The 23,666-nt window shown below is 42.0% G+C and overlaps 1 protein-coding gene across 3 annotated transcripts in view; it reads right to left on the reverse strand.

Moving 5' to 3' along the window:
* GRIA3 (glutamate ionotropic receptor AMPA type subunit 3) overlaps positions 1–23,666 on the reverse strand; it is a 512,289-nt gene that overhangs the window by 66,003 nt on the left and 422,620 nt on the right. For all 3 annotated transcript variants that reach the window (XR_011317998.1, XM_069747185.1, XM_069747184.1), the window contains exon 8: positions 7,744–7,848. Coding sequence is in view for 2 of the 3 variants with exons in the window: in XM_069747185.1 (XP_069603286.1) it covers positions 7,744–7,848 (105 nt within the window). In the remaining variant the exon portion in view is untranslated. The remainder of the gene's footprint in view (positions 1–7,743; positions 7,849–23,666) is intronic.

Consider the following 23,666-nt stretch of genomic DNA (forward strand, 5'->3'; position numbering starts at 1 on the left):
TTATAATTCATTGACTGACACATTAGTAATACCAGTTAAGTCTCAATATGACGTGCAATAAAAAAAACATATTATGGGATGTCTAATTTCAAGTGATATTCAATGAAGAATTTGTTTTATGGGATATTATGGAATATGCTTTGAATAATTTATTTAGACACCTTAAAACAATCTGTGAATATCACCACTTTGTAATACAGTGGTATGCACTGTCCAAATAAAATCTATTAAATGGAATACTGTGATCCAGATCCAAAAGTGTGCGTGAACCCTTAACTATAATCAATAGGAGTACAAGCATTACCACCCTATAGTCCTAAAGAACACCATGTCCTAGATATTTTTTCCTAACCCCTTATCCTTTTGTTTTACTAGCTAGTAAAGAAAATATGGAGTACTGTGTGTTAAGTATTACATTTAATGACAAATTTCAACATCATTACAAAATGTATACAGCGGTGTTGGTTGTCGCTGGTATCTTTTCACTGTCCTGCTGATGTGAAAACTGGTTTTCTAACTTTCTCACACTTATTCTTTAGATATATTGTTCCATGATAGACATGTGGGAATATTGATCGTCGCTAGGCTATTTTTGGATAAAGGACCCCAAGGCCTAAAGCAAACACTTAATCCAGTGCAAACCTATAAATGTATCATGTAGAGTTAAAGCAAACTAAAATATAACAAATAATTTTAAAATATAAATAATTACAAATAAGTTTGATGCCTCCCCCGTCACCAAGACAGGCCATTCATTAGAGTGAGGAATATTGTCAACATATTGCCATTTTTTTGTGGGAGAAATGTCCAATGCAATAGCTTATTTTATTTTAATTGCATTTCTTTTACTCACTTATAGTATAGCGCCATTAATTCCACAGCGCTTTTCAGACATCATCACAGTCCCCATTAGGGCTCACAATCTAAATTTCCTTACCAGTATGTTATCTTAACCTAAAGATGATGAGCTATGTCTTATTTATACCTTAGCCAAAATGGATGCATTGAGCCATTTTTATCTTTTTGCCATCTCTATCCCTGTGCGATGTTTGCAGATATAAGGTCAGGGACCTAAATGATGAGGGTCATTAACAGTGATCTTGTAGACTCACTAAAAACTGATCTCAAATGAGTAGTTGGAAAGCACAAAGCTAAAGACAGACGTATTCTCCAAAATCAGCGGCTGCCGCAGTATCAGACAGCAGAACTGTTCAGACACATGGGCACATGCTGATCCTACAGTAGTTATAAGGAGCGCATGTTTAAAGTCACATGCCATAGTTCCTACTCTAATTAAAATATGTTATTACATTTCTATGGCTGCTATTATCTTTACATCTACAATTTCACTCTGAACCTTATATATTAAAATGTCTAACTCTGACCCTTTCTCTTCTGTTGGGCACCTATGGAGTAGAACATATTGGTGTATTCCTGACATTGCAGTAAATTACCTATATTCTTTTCCTTGTCTCTCCTTTGGAGTCTTCAGCTGTTTTCATCTGGATTAATATATAACTTCAAATCATTAATGTATGAAAGCACAGTGGCACTGATTCACCAAGAAAGGCTAGAACAATGCCGCTCTTGATGAGGGGATATGTTAGAGTCAGACTCTCCTAATTCATTAATGGGGTTATCCAGGATTATTTGTTTTTATTATGAGTAGTGATGAGCGAGTGTACTCATTGCTCGGGTTTTCCCGAGCACGCTCGGGTGACCTCCCAGTATTTATGACTGCTTGGAGATTTAGTTTTCATCGCAGCAGCTGAATGATTTACAGCTAGTAGCCAGGCTTAATACATGTGGGGGTTGCCTGATTGTAGGGAATCTCAACATGTAATCAAGCAGGCTAGTAGCTGTAAATCATTCAGCTGCCGCGATGAAAACTAAATCTCCGAGCAGTCATAAATACTCGGAGGTCACCTGAGCGTGCTCGGGAAAATTCGAGCAACGAGTACACTTGTTCATCACTAATTATGAGCCTAAAAACTAAAAGGCTGGTAGTTGCTAACTACCAGCCTGTTCTACCTGGTGCCGGCTCAGAGCAGTTGCCGACTGCTCCTGCCAGCAATTCAGCTTCTCCTCGTCAACACAGCATCTCTTCTTCAGGGCTTCTCTGATGACAGAACATTATGGGTAAAATCATGCTGATTGACAGATGGCTCCCTACAGTTTGGAAGATGAGAGCCACCTGATTGCAGCATGATGTTGACAGCCATGCTCTATCAACAGAACAGAGTGGAAAAGAAGCAGCGGCTCTGTCAACGTAATATAAGCGGAAGCCTCTGATATGCCGGCATGAGTGGTCTGTGACTGCTCAATGCTTGAGGAGATTGACACCAGGCAACACAGAAAAATAATTAGTAACTACTTGGCTGTTATGTCTTATGGCTGTTAGGTCTTAGGCCCATAGTAGAAAAAAATTAAATAGTCCTTGATAACCCCATTTAAGAGGCGCATGCCTCTTAACGAATTTGGAGTATCTGACAAGTGGCTTGCACCTCCTTGCGTCCTGCCTCAAATCTTACTACAGTTCGAGACTGGAGTAAGATTTCGGACACGTCACAGTTTGTCATGAATTAGATAAGATTTAGCGTCACACCCCTTGGCATGAGAACAACAAAAGTATCTAACTTTTTGACCAACTTTAAGTTGTGTAACAATTTTGCAACTTATCAAAATATTTTATGCCAGATTTCTGGCAAAAACACTTTGATGAATTAAGGCCCATAATCATATATACAATTATCTGTAAGGTCCCCCTAAAGCAGGTGGGGTCATTTACAGATATGAGCCTATATGTAAATCTGGCTCTTTATTGGGTTTTTTACCTTATAGTTCTAATCTTAGCCAGGATCTTGTTGTTACTCTTTTCACAGTTATTCTACGTACATAGCTGTCTCTACTAAGTAAGGAGTATATTTCTTAATATATTGTATTCTTGTATAATAAAAGGATACGTTTGCATAATAAAGATTTCTATTAGGCCAGGAACACCTTCATTGAAAATAGATTGCTACCAACTAGATAATTAACTTTTTGCCATCATTTTTATATACGGTATATTCAGTGAGGAAAAGGTAGAAACATCCTATGTGTACTTTGCATGTTACTTTAGTCTATTAGATTATTCATAATCACTCCTTTCAGTCTAATATGCTAAAATCCACCTGGCAAAGAATACATTTTTTTTTCTGTTTCGGAGAACATGCCTCTATTATGGGTAAAGCTTACCAGGTGTTCCTGTGAGCGCATCTATACAGAAGTACTCTATTCTTATCATACAATGTACTGCGCATCATTGTACCCTGTGTAACATAACAGTTTGCAGAGCTACTTGTTCTATTTTGTTCTCTTGCAGTAACAAAGATAATATTTTCCATGTTTTTCTCCATTTGAAACTGAATTTTCTATGAATCATGCTGACACTTTTAAAAGCTGTTGAATCTAAATCACTACATTTATAATTAGCATGTGTCTAAAACCTCGTTCTTAATACCGTAATGATGAATATGTCATATAATTTAATTAACTGGCTACATAATAATGAAGTACATGGTTTGTATTACTTCATATTGCAGTCATCGAAATGTATACCTACAGTTTGGTCAAACTTTTCTCATATCATAAAGTCTATACAAACATTTTTGGCAAGTCTTGGAATGTTTAATAAAAAACTAAAAAACAAAAACAAGACAAAACAAAAAAGCATTGCTCATACTTGTAGATTGCTGATGCTTCAGCCCACCACTACAGTGGCACGCTCTAGTTTCTGTTCACGTTACTGCAGCTAATCATGTGTCAGCCAATGATGGGCTGTGGCCTGTGTGGGCTGTGGGCCTGTGTCACCTACTGCAGCCAATGATGGTACGTGGTCAGTAGCACAGTAAGCAAGTGATTCCCTTCTCCCCAAAAATCAAGCATATCCTTGTAACCACCTAGTATTTGTCATGTTATTAAATTGGTACAGATAGTTAAACAAGATGAAAATAAGCAAAGTTTCAACTGTCTTGGTTTTTCTACCTGCTGTTATTTTCTTGCAATGAAAACTTTTGTCTTATATAGTGTACAGCTTGTTGCTAAGGAGTCTGACCACCAGAGTCTGGCCACCAGAGTCTGGCCAAGTATAAGCAGCAGTTACATTCCAGAAGCCGAGTTAACATACTTAAGATCTCAATGAACTCTCTCCAGCCATTGACTTCTATATAGCAGTCAGTTGCTCACCTTTCTTCCCATTCCTATCAGCTCCTGATCTAGCTCCTATTATCACAATCCTACATAATCACAATCCCTTGGCCCCCATCAATAGCAGTTTACAGAGTAGTTTTCATGATCAGGGCTCTCACTTTCCTGAGCAGTGTGCTTGTTGAAAGGACCTGCTATCTCTATATGTAAATATTGCGATGAGCTTGAAGTTATAGCAATCACTGAGAATGCCAATTGCTTAAAAACTTCTAATTTCCCTGAGATAGCATAATAGATTTTTTAAAAACTAAAAGGGCACTGCAAATGGAATCTGTGAACATTTTTCACCCTGCAGTACTGCTAACACTGATTCAAAAGAGACTGGAAGTCATGCTTAGAGACGTTTTTCCTAGAACAAATTTCATTTTAATCAATAGATCTTTGAATAATAATATGTTCCACAATTGGATGTGTTTAAATAAAATGTTACTGTGCTGAGATAATCTTATACATGTAATATATCATAGAAAGAGAAACACGCGGCAACACTCACCGAGCCTGTGGTAGGAATTCGACTTTATTGAAGCATCTTTGTAACAATCTTCACGGCACGGGGGAGTAGGGAAAGAAGAGGTGTGAGCAGGGAAGGAACGACGGCCATTTCACGCCAAAGCCGGCGCTTCTACGGGTTCAAGAACCCGTAGAAGCGCTGGCTTTGGCGTGAAACGGCCGTTACAAAGATGCTTCAATAAAGTCGAATTCCTACCACAGGCTCGGTGAGTGTTGCCGCGTGTTTCTCTTTCTATGATATATTTCATGTACTGTTTTCTAACGCGAGCACCTCCTGAGTACGTCAGTTCTAGTGGCCAACTGCACACCGGGTTTCAACACGGGCTGTGCGGCTTGATTTTTTCTTCTCCCGTTGGTATAATCTTATACATGTACCCATGCTATGTACTTTGAAATCGTTGTGTCTGACCATGTAGGAACATGGTCTGCACAAGCAACATCTCCTGACCAAGGGAGGATGCAAAAGAGAGTATACAGCCATTACATCTGGGGATCGCAGCTGATTGTTTGAGTTAAAACATTGCTTAAAAACAGGCAGGGAAATGTTTTGCCTCACAGAAAGAATCAGCTGTGATCTCCTGCTGTCCTGTCTGTATTCTCTCTTTTGTTTCTTCCCCTGCCCAGGAGATGTGATATGATCAGACCATGTTCCTGCACAGTCAGACACTGACATTACACATTCCACAGCAGGGGCACAGTTATAAGATTATCTCAGCACAGGAACATTTCTCTTAACACATCAAAGGATGAAACTTATTTTTATTCCAACATCTATTAATTTAAATGTACCTTGTTCGGGGGAAAACACCTCTAAACATAACTTTTTGGACTGTTTTGGTTACATACAGAAGAAATTAACTGGTTTTCTGATTCTGGTGTGCTTTATTCCTGTAAGTGTGTCAAAGGTAGACGCGATCAAGGTCCGGGAGGACTGAAACTTTAGCCATCTTGAAAAGAACGGTTCCCTTGAAAATGTCATGCTAACAGATCATTAAAGAATTTTCTTTTCTCTGCAAGTAAAAAGTGCCATTGTATATCGTACATTCCTGTTGAGATAACTATTAGTGATGGGCGAGTGTGCTTGTTACTCGAGATTTCCGAGCATGCTCGAGTGTTCTCCGAGTATTTCGGGCGTGCTCATAGATTATGTTTGTTTTCCCGCAGCTGCATGATTTGCGGGCTGTTAGACACCCTAAATACATATGGGGATTCCCTAACAAACAGGTAATCCCTGCATGTGTTCAGGGTGTCTAGCAGCCCCAAATCATGCAGTTGCGGAGACACAAACATAATTTCCGAGCACGCCCAAAATACTAAACACCTGAGCATGATCGGAAAACCCAAGCAATGAGCACACTCACTCATTACTAATAGCTATTCTAGCACCGAACACCACCATTCACCCGGCATGCCGACCATAGCCATTCTACTACTCCTTGTATACTTGTATGATTATATCACATTATTTAATTTATTTTAACTTGGCAACAAAGTCAGAATAATGTGGTTATAAAGAAATAAAGCAAAGCATAGGTTCTGTAATCTAAAACAGATTCCTCCTACTCACAATAACCAAATTGAAACTGTGCATATGTAGCAAACACTGCAAACTACACAAAAATAATAATAATAACTTGGTCTTTTTAAGGTCTTTGCTTGATAAAAAGTATTTTTTTTAATTCTCAATCTACACGTTTCTCAACCAAGTTTATTGAAGCTACATGAAAGATGTGACGTACAATAGATTCTGAACAGCACTACTGCACTACTACTATTTTATTGTAATTTTTTTTAATCTGGAACAGTTTTCTTCAATCAAGGCTATGTTCACACATTGCGGTTTTGCAGCATTTTTTATGCAAATTTTGTTCTGCGTTTTACAGTGCCAGCAATGTCTATGAGATTTCAGAAATCTCATGCACACACATTGGTTTTATTTTTCTGACTGATTTGGGGTTATGCTGCATTTTTTTTAAACTGCAGGATGTCACTTATTTCAGGGTTTTTTCACCTATAGGAAATAATGGATAAGTGCGAAAAATGTAGCCAAAATGCAACAAAATAACACTGGTGTCAGTTTTTGTTGCAAAAACCTGAAGAAAGTTGCATCATGATTTTTTTTTTTTTGGGGGGGGGCACCAAACTTTATCGGCATGCACGGGAGACAACAAAAACACCGCAAAAATGCAGCAAAACCTGCTTTTTCTTTAAGCAGCTTCGAGCAGGTTTTGCCTGTAATAGAAAAAAAAAACCACAACATAAACGCAACGTATGAACATAGCCTTAATGTGCAGCTTATATTGTTATTCTTGATGTGCAATAATGAAAACTTCATTGTATTAGTTCTCATATGTAATAACATTTCTTCCTCCGACTACCTGCATTATTTTAGAATTAAAGGAGCTGTTCCACAAAAAACCTATTGTGTAGATAGGAGATATATAAATATTTGGCATGCAATCACCCCTTTAAATGATCAGCCCCATGACCACCCGAGGAATAAAACCTGCTCTCTAAACCTGCTTTCTCCTAGTGATAAGCTGTTATCAAGCAACAAAAATGTTTTCCGCCATACATTTCTCCTGCAACAGATACATTTTCTTCCATGAAGGTCATTCAAATGGATGACCATCCAGGATAATCCAGTTTCACGCATTCATAAAACATGGGCAGTGCTTGTTTGGATCTCCCACCTGGATCGCTAGATCTCCTGACCTAAAATAACTGCTAAATATATACCCGAGAAGCTCAGGTGAGGAGACCCAGCGGACGGACAGGTCTTCCACGGTGCGGTTCACATACATGTGTGAAACTAGCCTAACACAAAGATGGGTTGGGTCCACCACACTTTATATCAGCAGGTGCCATAGCTAGAAGACAGGTCCAGAGTAAGTGACTTCTTTCATGAAGGACAGAAGGAAAATGACCCTAATGTGAGACAACCACCTTTTAAATCAATTATTCATAAATGGTAAAGACTATTACCTTTCGGGGTTTAGTAGCCGTCATCTCATATACATCAATAGTGTAGTTAGTTCTTCTTCCATAAGTATCAAATTGGATATTGCCAGTCATCCCTTGGACTTGCACCTAAAACAGTTCATAAACATTTATGATAAAACAGCTATGTATAGTGAATATATATATATGTGTATGTATATTACCAAGGATATATTTGTATATATTTTGGAATATATAAAGATTATATTAAAGCCTGAAACTTTGTGCATTTGGACTCTTGGGCTCTGATTTCAAGGTCTATTAGGCTTGACAATATTTTATAATAGCATCCTATATTTGCTTTATGATCCATTAATTGTTTATATGATTATATACTACAAGGTGAAGCATAGATAATCAGTCTAGCGTGAAATTAAAGTGACTCCCTGGGCTGCTTGCTTTTGCAGACCAGAATGCAAATCATCACACTGTTGACTTTTTCAATGCGTCTTAATACTGTATCCTTCAATATGACACAACACGGTATATATTTCCACAGGATCCTGTCATATTGCGTACAAAATACATGACTGTAGCTGAGAATTGTATGCCAAGCGATGAAAAATAACATCTCCCTACAATATGGATTTTACTTCCTTGCTACTGGTTACTGTAATGTGATTTTTTTCTACTTTAATCAAAGCTGTAAGTAATAGTCAATCTAATATGAGGACCGCATTTTCACCGAAGAAAAAAGGGGACATTTTATTTTTAATGATGCTGAATTTACTGCTCGTTGTTTAGGAGGTAAAAAGCAAACTACAGCTTCTAAGCTACTTATTAATACATACAAAGATGCTTTCCACTCAACGCAATACATATTTAAAGGGAAGCTGTCAGAAACATTTAGCACCCCAACCCATTAATATGATAAGGTAGAACTTTGAAGTCCCTTCATGACCCCAAAGCACTTCTTCAGTAGAGAAAAATGGCATTTTGAAGTTATGCCTGTAGGTGCATTGAGGCTGGACGTGAGGCTGCTGGGAGAAAATGAACCTATTTCCTCTAGATCGGTTTTCTGAAACTTCAGTCCTCGTGGCCCCCAACAGATCATAATTTCAGGATCTCCTTAGTATTGCACAGGGGATACAATTATTATCAATGCAGCAGAAATTGGCACAGGTTGTAAGGAAATCCTGACCACACGATCTGTTGGAGGCCATGAGGACGGAGTTTGGGAAACACTGCTCTAGAGGATCGCTGGCTTTCAGTCATGGGCGAGAAGAGAGCGACTCCAGTCACTGCTCACAGCACTGCTAATTACACTGTGAGCAGTAGCTGTAAGCACAACCTGGCACTTTGACTGACCGCTCGCTCTGATCAGATGCATGTCATTTACAGTCCTGGGGCGTGCTTATAGCCACCGCTCTAGGTATAGTGAGAGGTCACTGTAGCTACTCTATGCACGCTCCTGTGACTGAAAGCTGGTGGCTCCCAAGATGAAATAAGTTCATTTTCTCTTGGTAGCCACACTTTAAGGACATTCTGTCTTGGTTGTAATAGATATTAGTGCTCAATCAATGATTTCCTAGTCAGAAGTCTATTTGAGGAGACTGAGAACAGAGGGCAGAAACAGAGCAGGAGTCAGAACCAATGATAAGATGAGAAACAAGTTGTATTTTAGGCTACCTGTAGGCATTCACAGGTAGTGCTCATGGATTACAGCTCTGCCCAGTGGAGTTGAGCTACAATTCAGTAAAGCACCAAACAGCGAGGAAAATGAATTACAGGGAGGCATCACATATACTGACTTATATGTCATTTTTTAACTCATACCTGGATTTTGTCTATAGTAGAAAATCCTCTTTAAAGGAAACGTTTACACATCTGTGTATCATAATCCAGACTGGCTGCAGATCTCCTGATATAAACTCAGTCCAAACCTCATTGGCATATATGAGGCTGAAAAATTTGGGTCAGGAGATCTGTGGCTGGTCCAGGCATTATAATGCAAATATGGATTGTGAAACCAGCCTAACATTAAATTACTAGCAACGGCATCTGAGCCTAGTAATCAGTTTTATAAAGTGCAGATCATTTCTGTGGAAACATATAGGGTTCATTCAGACTTTCATTTTTTTCGCACAAGTGCTATCCCTGTTTTTCATAGATAGCACCCATATCTATACTAGTGAATGATATAGAATATACTCAGCACACTCCAAAAAGTCTGATGCAAAAAGGCGGTGTTTAATACATACAGTATTCACAAACGTTTCGGTCTGCAAAGACCTTCATCAGTGTGCTCAATTGTTTTAAGACAAAGGGTTTTTGCAGACCGAAACGTTTGTGAATACTGTATGTATTAAACACCCCCTTTTTGCATCAGACTTTTTGGAGTGTGCTGAGTATATTCTATATCACGTTAAAGGTCTGGGCACCTACTTTCACGCACCTCCACCCTGGGCTGTGCTGACCATTTACTCTACTATACTAGTGAATGAGACTGATCGCATATTTATGATTTTTCGTGGACCGAGCAGTCCATCATTGATCCAACTGTATGATTAAAATCGGTAATGCAAGTTTATGGATCTGTGAAAAAATCAGACCGCACTTGCAGCACCCCAGGGTCCTGGTCATTGCAGTAATATCATTCTCCTCTAGGGGAGGGTGATGCTACGTTTGGAGGCAAAGAAGGACAACTGAATCCAGGTATCACAAACATGCAACACATTTCACACTCCAGGCCACCAGGGGGAGCTCTGCTCCTATTTATTGGGTCACTCCCCACACTTAGGTAAAGACTGGTTGCCTGGAGGGTTTGCTAGTTAGTTGCTGGCTGAGCTTCGCTCAGGTAGTTGGTCCCTGGCAGTGGTGGGATCCTGTCAGAGATCGAGAGAGAAGGATACAGAGCTGTGCATGCCCTCAGAGCTGCAGCTCTCAGAAAGAGACATCGAAGGAGAACTGTATTGCAGCGAGCGTGCAAAGAAGTCGCAGCAAAGGAGTGGATAACAGAGGAGGAACCAGCCCTACACAGGCTGCCTCCTTCTGAGGCGCAGAACCCCAGTAGCCGGAACACCGAGCGAGCAACGATCCTTTATGCCTTGCTCCAGAGACCAGCAGGACAGCTAATTTCACGTTACCTGTCCGCCCTACACCCAGGAGGCAAGGTGGCACCCCTTAGAGGCTGGGGCATGATAGAGTCCCTGTAAAACGCCTCAAGCCACCGGTCATATGGGTTTGTCCTATCCTATTCGGGGGACAGAGAGAGAGACATAACACTGATAACATCTACAGTTGTGAGGACCTTATGAGAAGCTTAGCAATAAGGGACTATTACACTGCAGTGCTAGAGGAAGGCTACTGATTTCCACTTGGACAAGGAGACTCTGGACTTGCCTCCAAACCGGCCGGACTCTGTCTGCCCTGTGATCTGGTGCTCTGGACTGTGGATGCTGAAGTCTTCAGTAAAGGTAAAGAGACTGCACCCTTGTGTCCTCGTTCTTCACTGCGCCATTCATCATTCACCATCTACACACCGGGAAGCCCTGGGGATACACTTCACCTGTGGGAAGGTATACCATCTAGCTGCCATAACATCACCCCAGCAGACCCCTTAAAGCAGCGTCGGTCACCCTGACCGAATACCACAGGTGGCGTCACAAACATTTCTCCTTTAAAGACCTTTCCCTTTTACACGGACATCACAGGGCCGCGGACCGGGTCAGCCACCGTGACATCTCCCTATGAACCGAAGGATCCACCGGTACCGAGTACCCCACGGCCCCATGGGGGCGATCCACACTTGGATGTCATCCACATCCATTTATCATGGAGCATTTGATACGAAAAGATAAACTTTTATTTTTGGTCTCCCGCCTGAGAAAAACTGCTGAAACTTTGACCAAAACTCTGATTGTAAAAACACTGACCAAATTCTGATAAAACTCTAATAAAGCCCAGATGAAAATGACCAATTTTCTCATACCAGGAATTCACCGATGTCTGAATGAGCCTTTACACATATGCGGTAAAACCTCTACGAGTCGACTAAGCAAAATTGAATTCAAAAGTGGAACTCCAGGGTGGTGTTCTTAGAAAAGATGGTCACTATGCAAAATATATAGAGCAACGGATATCTGTTATAGAAAGTCTTGATGATAAGAGGAGGTCTTTAGGAGAGGTTACGCTGTAGTATACTAGTCTTGGATGAGGATATGCTGAATACGGCAAAGTAATGCTTTAGAATCTGTCGTGGAAGCATGCTAGACAAAATTGAAAACATGTCTCTTCCCATAAGGATCAGTTTGTGCTGTGAAACTGAAAACACAAGACTTGCAGATTGGAGGTCATCATGCTTCACAAATCCTTTTACAATCTGTTATCTTTTTATTTACTTTGCCTCTTCCAAAACAAAGCCAAATAAAACTTGCATACATAAGCTGCACGTCACGCTAGATTGCCCGCTTTTATAATCAGCCCTCGTTTTATGTGCATATAAATACATCAGAATAATTACTTCTAATTAGTCAAGGAATCATTGCAGCAACCTTTGTCATGGCAGATGTTGGGGAACTACGTCTCCCATGTTCCTCATAACTCTGTAACATCCAGACACTATCTACCCAACTGTACAACTGGAACGGGGATTTTTCTATAACTGTCTGTTCTTCAGTTGGTTTTATTTACATGATAAATCACTGCATTCAAGGTATAAAGAAATCTATGCCTAACAATTCACCCAGATAGACATGTCAAACTAGGATCTGAAACATAAATACTTTTATCAATTTATCATTTGAAATGTTTTCTGAAAGCCAGAAAAGTAAACTAATCTTTCCACCAATTTTATGTATCTACGGGGCATTGTCACACAGCAAAACAAAATATAAAATTAAAACTGTATATTATACAAGCAGAATATTTATTTTTATTTTGGCGCTAATTGTATTTATTTTTAAAGATAATCTGGCATTAGGTTTTTGCCACCTAATCTGAAAGCAGCGTAATATAGAGACAGAGACGCTGATTACAGCGATGTGTCACTTACTGGATGGCCTGGCACAGGAATGATAAAATCACAGTTTTATCAGCAGGAAATGATCACTAGGGGACTAGTAAACCATGTAATCCTTAATATTCAGGAACTGTCTATAACCATGCCCCCTCAACTGATTGGCAGCTTTCTGGCTATACAAAGTGTACACAGAAAGCTGCCAATCAGTGGTGTAGGTGGGGTTATAAAGCGCTCAGCATTCCGAGAACTGCAAGATCTGCAGAAGAGAAAACTATGATTTCATCAAAAATGCAAATGACTTTCCCCCTCCATCATGCTGCACTAGAATCACGTAGCAAAAACTTAGAGACATTGTACAGGATAGTTTGTGGATTAAGTCCACGCTGCCACAATAATACAGATTCGAATGTAATGAAAAACTCTGGTGGTTTGGTCAACGCGTTTCAAGGTCTATCTGACCCCTTCATCAGGAATATACCACAAAGACATCATGATGTCGATACACACATGCTTTTGATTTACACCATCAGGTGAGCAGCTCCCTGTTTAAAAAAATGCAGTTAATTTGAGGATAAGATCCTATATGCGCTTTTTGTCTCCGTAATCTACGAGTAGCAAAAACTTAGTGACAGATTCCCTTTAAATGACTGTCAATAAAAAAAGTCTTGAAATATTAAAATGTTCAGGCACAAAAGACTGATACTGTGGCTCTGTCAGTTTATCTGTCAGCTTTGCTGTGTAGACTGGAACGTCAAGGACATCATATTCTAGTCTACACAGTACAGTGCACTCAGAGGGCTAGTTAAGGTAGAACGATAACACTATGCTGTCACTCTCTGGAGGAAACCGTAATAATCTATGTCATATCCTTGTTAATCAACATACGGTACAGACCAAAAGTTTGGACACACCTTCTCATTTAAAGATTTTTCTGTATTTTCATGACTGTGAAAATTGTACATTCACACGGAAGGCATCAAAACTATGAATTAACACATGTGGAATTATATACTTAACAAAAAAGTGTGAAACAACTGAAATTATGTCTTATATTCTAGGTTCTTCAAAGTTGCCACCTTTTGCTTTGATGACTGCTTTGCACACTCTTGGCATTCTCTTGATGAGCTTTAAGAGGTAGTCACCGGGAATGGCCTTCCAATAATCTTGAAGGAGTTCCCAGAGATGCTTAGCACCTGTTGGCCTTTTTGCCTTCACTCTGCGGTCCAGCTCACCCCAAACCATCTCGATTGGGTTCAGGTCTGGTGACTGTGGAGGCCAGGTCATCTGGCGTAGCACCCCATCACTCTCCTTCTTAGTCAAATAGCCCTTACATGGCCTGGAAGTGTGCTTGGGGTCATTGACCTGTTGAAAAATAAATGATGGTACAACTAAACACAAACCGGATGGAATAGCATGCCGCTGCAAGATGCTGTGGTAGCCATGCTGGTTCAGTATGCCTTCAATTTTGAAAAAATCCCAAACAGTTTCACCAGAAAAGCACCCCCACACCATCACACCTCCTCCTCAATGCTTCACGTTGGGAACCAGGAATGTAGAGTCCATCCGTTCACCTTTTCTGCGTCGCAGAAGGCACGGTGGTTGGACCCAAAAATCTAAAATTTGGACTCATCAGACCAAAGCACAGATTTCCACTGGTCTAATGTCCATTCCTTGTGTTCTTTAGCCCAAACCAGTCTCTTCTGCTTGTTGCCTGTCCTTAGCAGTGGTTTCCTGGCAGCTATTTTACCATGAAGGCCTGCTGCACAAAGTCTCCTCTTAACAGTTGTTGTAGAGATGTGTCTGCTGCTAGAACTCTGTGTGGCATTGAGCTGGTCTCTAATCTGAGCTGCTGTTAACCTGCGATTTCTGAGGCTGGTGACTCGGATAAACTTATCCTCAGAAGCAGAGGTGACTCTTGGTCTTCCTTTCCTGGGGTGGTCCTCATGTGAGCCAGTTTCTTTGTTCCGCTTGATTGTTTTTGCCACTGCACTTGGGGACACTTTCAAAGTTTTCCCAATTTTTCGGACTGACTGCCCTTCATTTCTTAAAGTAATGATGGCCACTCATTTTTCTTTACTTAGCTGCTTTTTTCTTGCCATAATAAAAATTCTAATAGTCTATTCAGTAGTAGAGTTGAGCGACCTTGACCTTTTTAGAGTCGAGCCGGGTTTTGCGAAACCCGACTATGTCCAAAGTCGGGTCGAGTGAAATCGGCCGATTATGACGTAAAGTCGGGATCGACCGAAACACGAAACCCAATGCAAGTCAATGGGGCAGCATAGTCGGCAGTGAGTGGGGGCCAGGAAAACACCTAGAGTGCCCATTTTAATGTCAAAACCATCCATTCTTCTTAATGAAGCTTGTCAAGCGTAATTTACCTTATAATAATTGGAAGGCATTTGAAATTGGGGGTCATTTGGCTAAAGTTGTGGGGGGTAGGGCTGGTTCAAGTAATTAGTGGGCCCAGGAAATCTGGACCACGTCACGGCAGTGGAGCAGGGAGAGGTAAGTATTTCAACTTTGCAAGTGCTGTGAACCTGAGCAAGCGGGGGGGCCCACTCGTTGGCATTGGCACTGGCACAGGGCCCCTCAAAGTACAGCGGTGTGTTTGCACGGCGGGGGCGCCTCCCACCGGCAGCAACACTTTTGCGTACTATGAGAGGCCCTGTGCCAGTGACGTCGCCAACTAGTATTCCTCCCCCCACCTGATGAAGGAACCTGCACTTTCATCTGCACCTTCCTCTTTGTCCCCGTGTAAGGTGGTATGGTATGCGGGAAGAGCAACCTGACTTTCAGCAGGGTCACAATGTTGTTGTGTAGCGTGCACGGGGAATGTTGCGTTATGGGTCAATGTACCAGCAGACTCATCTATCACTGGCTGGGCAATGGGCACGATGAAGTGGAAACACAGATATAGGCCCAAAGAAGAAAGTGGGCTAAATGCAGTTCAAAATTGGTAACACAGGAATAACCAGGGGGCATTGCAGTGGAGGACAACTGGAATGAGAGGCTGACACAGAGAGTAGGGCCAAATCAGTAAGTAGTCGAAATGCAGTTCAAAATTGGCAACCGTAGTAAACAGGCGGCACAGCTTTGTTCAGTGGAGGAGAACAGCAAGGAGTGGCAGACACCGATAGTAGGCCCCAACCCAACTAGTAGGCCAAATGCAGTCTAACATTAACAACTACTTAACGAGAGGCTGAAAATGGTATTTCAGGACAGGAAACCAGGAGAACAGCAAGGAGTGGCAGACACCGATAGTAGGCCCCAAACCAACTAGTACGCCAAATGCAGTTGTTCCATTTAACCACAATTTAATGAGAGCCTGAAGATAGAAGCTCAGGAAAGGCAACCTGGGGAACACCTTGGAGTGTAACACACCATCTCTCTCCACCCCATACCCATTTTGTAGGCCTAATGCTGTGTAGTTTTCTACAACTACTAAACGAGAGTCGGAAGACCGAAGCAATGGCAAGGAAACCTGGGGAACACCTTGGAGTGTAACACACCATCTCTCTCCACCCCATACCCAATTTGTAGGCCTAATGCAGCCTACTTTCCGACACCTACTAAACGAGAGCATGAAGATCGAAGCTCAGGAAAGGCAACCTGGTGAAAACCTTGGAGTGTAACACAACCTGTCTCTACACCCCATACCAAATTTGTAGGCCTAATGCAGCGTAGTTTCCACCAACTACTAAACGAGAGCCGGAAGATCGAAGCTCATGAAAGGCAACCCGGGGAACACCTTGGAGTGTAACACAACCTCTCTCTACACCACGAAAGGGCTGATTCTTAGGAAGGAAGGCTGTTGTAAATAAGCATTGCGCGTCCGAGGGTGATTATATTCTTATTCGGTATCTACTCACCCTCGGACGCGCCATGCTTCTTGATTTGTAATTAATGTTTATTTGCAATGTGCTTTTGACTTACTCAATTATTTTTTTAATTATTGATTTTATTAAATTAATAGTTTAACATCTTATTGGAAATAATTTAAAGGAGACGCGACAGGACAACACTCGGTGGATGCCATATCTGTGTTAACAACTCCAAAAAACTTTCAGTTAACTTCTTGCAGGAGAAAGAAATTGTAGCTGTTGGACCTTTGTAGTACAGTTCCAGATATTTGTTGTGTGTTTGTTTTGATTGTTAAAATGTCTGCATTTGAGATCTCAACACGATCTTATTTTTTATAATCAAATTAATTTTTTAAATATTTTATTAGGTTGGTTCAAGGGGTACACGGGCCGCAGTAGACAGGTCAGTGGAGGCCTAGTGGAAGGAGGGACCGCAGATGCGCCACTGTTTCACCCATACACAATTAGTAGGCCTAATGCAGCGTAGTTTCCAACAGCTACTAAACGAGAGCCGGAAGATCGAAGCTCAGGAAAGGCAACCTGGGGAACACCTTGGAGTGTAACACAACCTCTCTCTACACCACGGAAGGGCTGATTCTTAGGAAGGAAGGCTGTTGTAAATAAGCATTGCGCGTCCGAGGGTGATTATATTCTTATTCGGTATCTACTCACCCTCGGACGCGCCATGCTTCTTGATTTGTAATTAATGTTTATTTGCAATGTGCTTTTGACTTACTCAATTATTTTTTTAATTATTGATTTTATTAAATTAATAGTTTAACATCTTATTGGAAATAATTTAAAGGAGACGCGACAGGACAACACTCGGTGGATGCCATATCTGTGTTAACAACTCCAAAAAACTTTCAGTTAACTTCTTGCAGGAGAAAGAAATTGTAGCTGTTGGACCTTTGTAGTACAGTTCCAGATATTTGTTGTGTGTTTGTTTTGATTGTTAAAATGTCTGCATTTGAGATCTCAACACGATCTTATTTTTTATAATCAAATTAATTTTTTAAATATTTTATTAGGTTGGTTCAAGGGGTACACGGGCCGCAGTAGACAGGTCAGTGGAGGCCTAGTGGAAGGAGGGACCGCAGATGCGCCACTGTTTCACCCATACACAATTAGTAGGCCTAATGCAGCGTAGTTTCCAACAGCTACTAAACGAGAGCCGGAAGATCGAAGCTCAGGAAAGGCAACCTGGGGAACACCTTGGAGTGTAACACAACCTCTCTCTACACCACGGAAGGGCTGATTCTTAGGAAGGAAGGCTGTTGTAAATAAGCATTGCGCGTCCGAGGGTGATTATATTCTTATTCGGTATCTACTCACCCTCGGACGCGCCATGCTTCTTGATTTGTAATTAATGTTTATTTGCAATGTGCTTTTGACTTACTCAATTATTTTTTTAATTATTGATTTTATTAAATTAATAGTTTAACATCTTATTGGAAATAATTTAAAGGAGACGCGACAGGACAACACTCGGTGGATGCCATATCTGTGTTAACAACTCCAAAAAACTTTCAGTTAACTTCTTGCAGGAGAAAGAAATTGTAGCTGTTGGACCTTTGTAGTACAGTTCCAGATATTTGTTGTGTGTTTGTTTTGATTGTTAAAATGTCTGCATTTGAGATCTCAACACGATCTTATTTTTTATAATCAAATTAATTTTTTAAATATTTTATTAGGTTGGTTCAAGGGGTACACGGGCCGCAGTAGACAGGTCAGTGGAGGCCTAGTGGAAGGAGGGACCGCAGATGCGCCACTGTTTCACCCATACACAATTAGTAGGCCTAATGCAGCGTAGTTTCCAACAGCTACTAAACGAGAGCCGGAAGATCGAAGCTCAGGAAAGGCAACCTGGGGAACACCTTGGAGTGTAACACAACCTCTCTCTACACCACGGAAGGGCTGATTCTTAGGAAGGAAGGCTGTTGTAAATAAGCATTGCGCGTCCGAGGGTGATTATATTCTTATTCGGTATCTACTCACCCTCGGACGCGCCATGCTTCTTGATTTGTAATTAATGTTTATTTGCAATGTGCTTTTGACTTACTCAATTATTTTTTTAATTATTGATTTTATTAAATTAATAGTTTAACATCTTATTGGAAATAATTTAAAGGAGACGCGACAGGACAACACTCGGTGGATGCCATATCTGTGTTAACAACTCCAAAAAACTTTCAGTTAACTTCTTGCAGGAGAAAGAAATTGTAGCTGTTGGACCTTTGTAGTACAGTTCCAGATATTTGTTGTGTGTTTGTTTTGATTGTTAAAATGTCTGCATTTGAGATCTCAACACGATCTTATTTTTTATAATCAAATTAATTTTTTAAATATTTTATTAGGTTGGTTCAAGGGGTACACGGGCCGCAGTAGACAGGTCAGTGGAGGCCTAGTGGAAGGAGGGACCGCAGATGCGCCACTGTTTCACCCATACACAATTAGTAGGCCTAATGCAGCGTAGTTTCCAACAGCTACTAAACGAGAGCCGGAAGATCGAAGCTCAGGAAAGGCAACCTGGGGAACACCTTGGAGTGTAACACAACCTCTCTCTACACCACGGAAGGGCTGATTCTTAGGAAGGAAGGCTGTTGTAAATAAGCATTGCGCGTCCGAGGGTGATTATATTCTTATTCGGTATCTACTCACCCTCGGACGCGCCATGCTTCTTGATTTGTAATTAATGTTTATTTGCAATGTGCTTTTGACTTACTCAATTATTTTTTTAATTATTGATTTTATTAAATTAATAGTTTAACATCTTATTGGAAATAATTTAAAGGAGACGCGACAGGACAACACTCGGTGGATGCCATATCTGTGTTAACAACTCCAAAAAACTTTCAGTTAACTTCTTGCAGGAGAAAGAAATTGTAGCTGTTGGACCTTTGTAGTACAGTTCCAGATATTTGTTGTGTGTTTGTTTTGATTGTTAAAATGTCTGCATTTGAGATCTCAACACGATCTTATTTTTTATAATCAAATTAATTTTTTAAATATTTTATTAGGTTGGTTCAAGGGGTACACGGGCCGCAGTAGACAGGTCAGTGGAGGCCTAGTGGAAGGAGGGACCGCAGATGCGCCACTGTTTCACCCATACACAATTAGTAGGCCTAATGCAGCGTAGTTTCCAACAGCTACTAAACGAGAGCCGGAAGATCGAAGCTCAGGAAAGGCAACCTGGGGAACACCTTGGAGTGTAACACAACCTCTCTCTACACCACGGAAGGGCTGATTCTTAGGAAGGAAGGCTGTTGTAAATAAGCATTGCGCGTCCGAGGGTGATTATATTCTTATTCGGTATCTACTCACCCTCGGACGCGCCATGCTTCTTGATTTGTAATTAATGTTTATTTGCAATGTGCTTTTGACTTACTCAATTATTTTTTTAATTATTGATTTTATTAAATTAATAGTTTAACATCTTATTGGAAATAATTTAAAGGAGACGCGACAGGACAACACTCGGTGGATGCCATATCTGTGTTAACAACTCCAAAAAACTTTCAGTTAACTTCTTGCAGGAGAAAGAAATTGTAGCTGTTGGACCTTTGTAGTACAGTTCCAGATATTTGTTGTGTGTTTGTTTTGATTGTTAAAATGTCTGCATTTGAGATCTCAACACGATCTTATTTTTTATAATCAAATTAATTTTTTAAATATTTTATTAGGTTGGTTCAAGGGGTACACGGGCAGCAATAGACAGGTCAGTGGAGGCCTAGTGGAAGGAGTGACGGCAGACAGGCATCAAAGGCCTAACATTGGGCTGGCTGTAGGCAAGTTAAAATTGGTTCCAGGGGAACACGGCCATCAGTGGCCTGGTCAGTGTAGTTGTAGTTGAAAGAACGGGACACAGACAGGCTTCGAAGGCCTAACATAATAACATAGGGCTGGCTGTAGGCAAGTTAAAATTGGTTCCAAGGGAACACGGCCATCAGTGGCCTGGTCAGTGTAGTTGTAGTTGAAAGAACGGGACGCAGACAGGCTTCGAAGGCCTAACATAACAAACTTGGGCTGGCTGTAGGCACTTTTAAATTTGTTCCAGGGGTACATGGGCAGCAGTGTATGGTCAGTGGAAGTCTAGTGGAAGGAGTGACCGCAGACAGGCTTCCAAGGCCTAACATAACAAACTTGGGCTGGCTGTAGGCACTTTTAAATTGGTTCCAGGGGTACACGGGCAGCAGTGGTCTGGTCTGTGGAAGTCTAGTGGAAGGAGTGACCGCAGACAGGCTTCGAAGGCCTAACATAACAAACTTGGGCTGGCTGTAGGCACTTTTAAATTGGTTCCAGGGGTACACGGGCAGCAGTGGTCTGGTCAGTGGAAGTCTAGTGGAAGGAGTGACCGCAGACAGGCTTCCAAGGCCTAACATAACAAACTTGGGCTGGCTGTAGGCACTTTTAAATTGGTTCCAGGGGTACACGGGCAGCAGTGGTCTGGTCAGTGGAAGTCTAGTGGAAGGAGTGACCGCAGACAGGCTTCCAAGGCCTAACATAACAAACTTGGGCTGGCTGTAGGCACTTTTAAATTGGTTCCAGGGGTACACGGGCAGCAGTGGTCTGGTCAGTGGAAGTCTAGTGGAAGGAGTGACCGCAGACAGGCTTCCAAGGCCTAACATAACAAACTTGGGCTGGCTGTAGGCACTTTTAAATTGGTTCCAGGGGTACACGGGCAGCAGTGGTCTGGTCAGTGGAAGTCTAGTGGAAGGAGTGACCGCAGACAGGCTTCGAAGGCCTAACATAACAAACTTGGGCTGGCTGTAGGCACTTTTAAATTGGTTGCAGGGGTACACGGGCAGCAGTGGTCTGGTCAGTGGAAGTCTAGTGGAAGGAGTGACCGCAAACAGGCTTCGAAGGCCTAACATAACAAAATTGGGCTGGCTGTAGGCACTTTAAATTGGTTCCAGGGGTACATGGGCAGCAGTGTATGGTCAGTGGAAGTCTAGTGGAAGGAGTGACGGCAGACAGTCTTCGAAGGCCTAACATAACAAAATTGGGCTGACTGTAGGCACTTTTAAATTGGTTCCAGGGTAACACGGCCAGCAGTGGCCTGGTCAGTGTAGTAGTTGTAGAAAGAAGGGACCGCAGACAGGCTTCGAAGGCCTAACATAACAAAAATGTCAAAACAATGGTATTGTCAGTGCCAGGCATTGAAGGATGTCAGCGCCTAGACTACACATTGGTGAAGCTGTGAGAGATAATTTTGCTAGTGGTAGAGCACTGTTTGAGCTGGGGGGGGGAACTGTCTTGTGGCCGGCGGTACAGGCACAGGGCCCCTCATATTACAACGGTGTGTCTGACGTTGGGTGCGCACCACCACCGCCAGAGACACTTTATTGTACTATGAGGGACCCAGTGGCAGTGCCGTCGACCAAAAGCGGCCACACCCACCTCTTCAGACAAACAGCACTCTCAAGGGTCCAAGCGCAAAGTGGCGATAGCACGGCCCCGTGTGGGGAGTTTGGCCATTTCGTGAGGTGGAAACATGTCGTATGCTGGACAATCAGGTGAAGAAAATTACGAGATTGGAAAAGTCATTCAGAATAGTCCACAGGCAAGACCTTTTCATAGGAAAGCTAGGTGTCAGCCGGGCAGGGTGGGGCAAAAGATTTTGAAATCCAGTTGTGGTTCATTTTAATGAAGGTTAGATCATCTACATTTTGGGTAGCCAGACGAGTCCTTTTTTCTGTTAGTATTGAACCTGCAGCACTGAATACTCTTTCTGATAGGACACTAGCTGCCGGGCAAGCAAGCTCCTGCAATGCATATTCTGCCAATTCTGGCCAGGTGTCTAATTTGGATGCCCAGTAATCAAATGGGAATGACGGTTGAGGGAGAACGTCGATAAGGGATGAAAAATAGTTTGTAACCATACTGGACAAATGTTGTCTCCTGTCACTTTGAATTGATGCTGCAGTACCTGTCCTGTCTGCGGTCATAGAAAAATCACTCCACAACCTGGTCAGAAAACCCCTCTGGCCAACGCCACTTCTGATTTCTGCCCCTCTAACACCTCTGGTCTGCTGGCCCCTGGAGCTCGTGTGAGAACGATCACGGGCGCTGTGTGCAGGGAATGCCAGAAGCAAACGGTCAACAAGAGTTGATTGTTTTGTTGCTAATATTAGTTCCAAGTTCTCATGTGGCATAATATTTTGCAATTTGCCTTTATAGCGAGGATCAAGGAGGCAGGCCAACCAGTAATCGTCATCGTTCATCATTTTTGTAATGCGTGTGTCCCTTTTGAGGATACGCAAGGCATAATCCGCCATGTGGGCCAAAGTTCCCGTTGTCAAATCTGCGGTTGTGCTTGGTTGAGGGGCAGTTGCAGGCAAATCTACGTCACTTGTGTCCCTCAAAAAACCAGAACCCGGCCTTGCCACGCCACCAATTTCCCGTGCCCCCGGGAAAGCTTCCTCATTAAAAATATACTCATCCCCATCATCCTCCTCATCCTCCACCTCCTCTTCGCCCGGTACCTCGTCATGTACACTGCCCTGACCAGACAATCGCTGACTGTCATCAAGGCTTTCCTCTTCCTCTGGTGCAGACGCCTGATCCTTTATGTGCGTCAAACTTTGCATCAGCAGACGCATTAGGGGGATGCTCATGCTTATTATGGCGTTGTCTGCACTAACCAGCCGTGTGCATTCCTCAAAACACTGAAGGACTTGACACATGTCTTGAATCTTCGACCACTGCACACCTGACAACTCCATGTCTGCCATCCTACTGCCTGCCCGTGTATGTGTATCCTCCCACAAAAACATAACAGCCCGCCTCTGTTCGCACAGTCTCTGAAGCATGTGCAGTGTTGAGTTCCACCTTGTTGCAACGTCTATGATTAGGCGATGCTGGGGAAGGTTCAAAGAACGCTGATAGGTCTGCATACGGCTGGAGTGTACAGGCGAACGGCGGATATGTGCGCAAAGTCCACGCACTTTGAGGAGCAGGTCGGATAACCCCGGATAACTTTTCAGGAAGCACTGCACCACCAGGTTTAAGGTGTGAGCCAGGCAAGGAATGTGTTTCAGTTGGGAAAGGGAGATGGCAGCCATGAAATTCCTTCCGTTATCACTCAC

This window comes from Ranitomeya imitator, chromosome 2 (genome assembly GCF_032444005.1).
Source record: "Ranitomeya imitator isolate aRanImi1 chromosome 2, aRanImi1.pri, whole genome shotgun sequence".
Classification (NCBI taxonomy): Eukaryota; Metazoa; Chordata; class Amphibia; order Anura; family Dendrobatidae; genus Ranitomeya; species Ranitomeya imitator.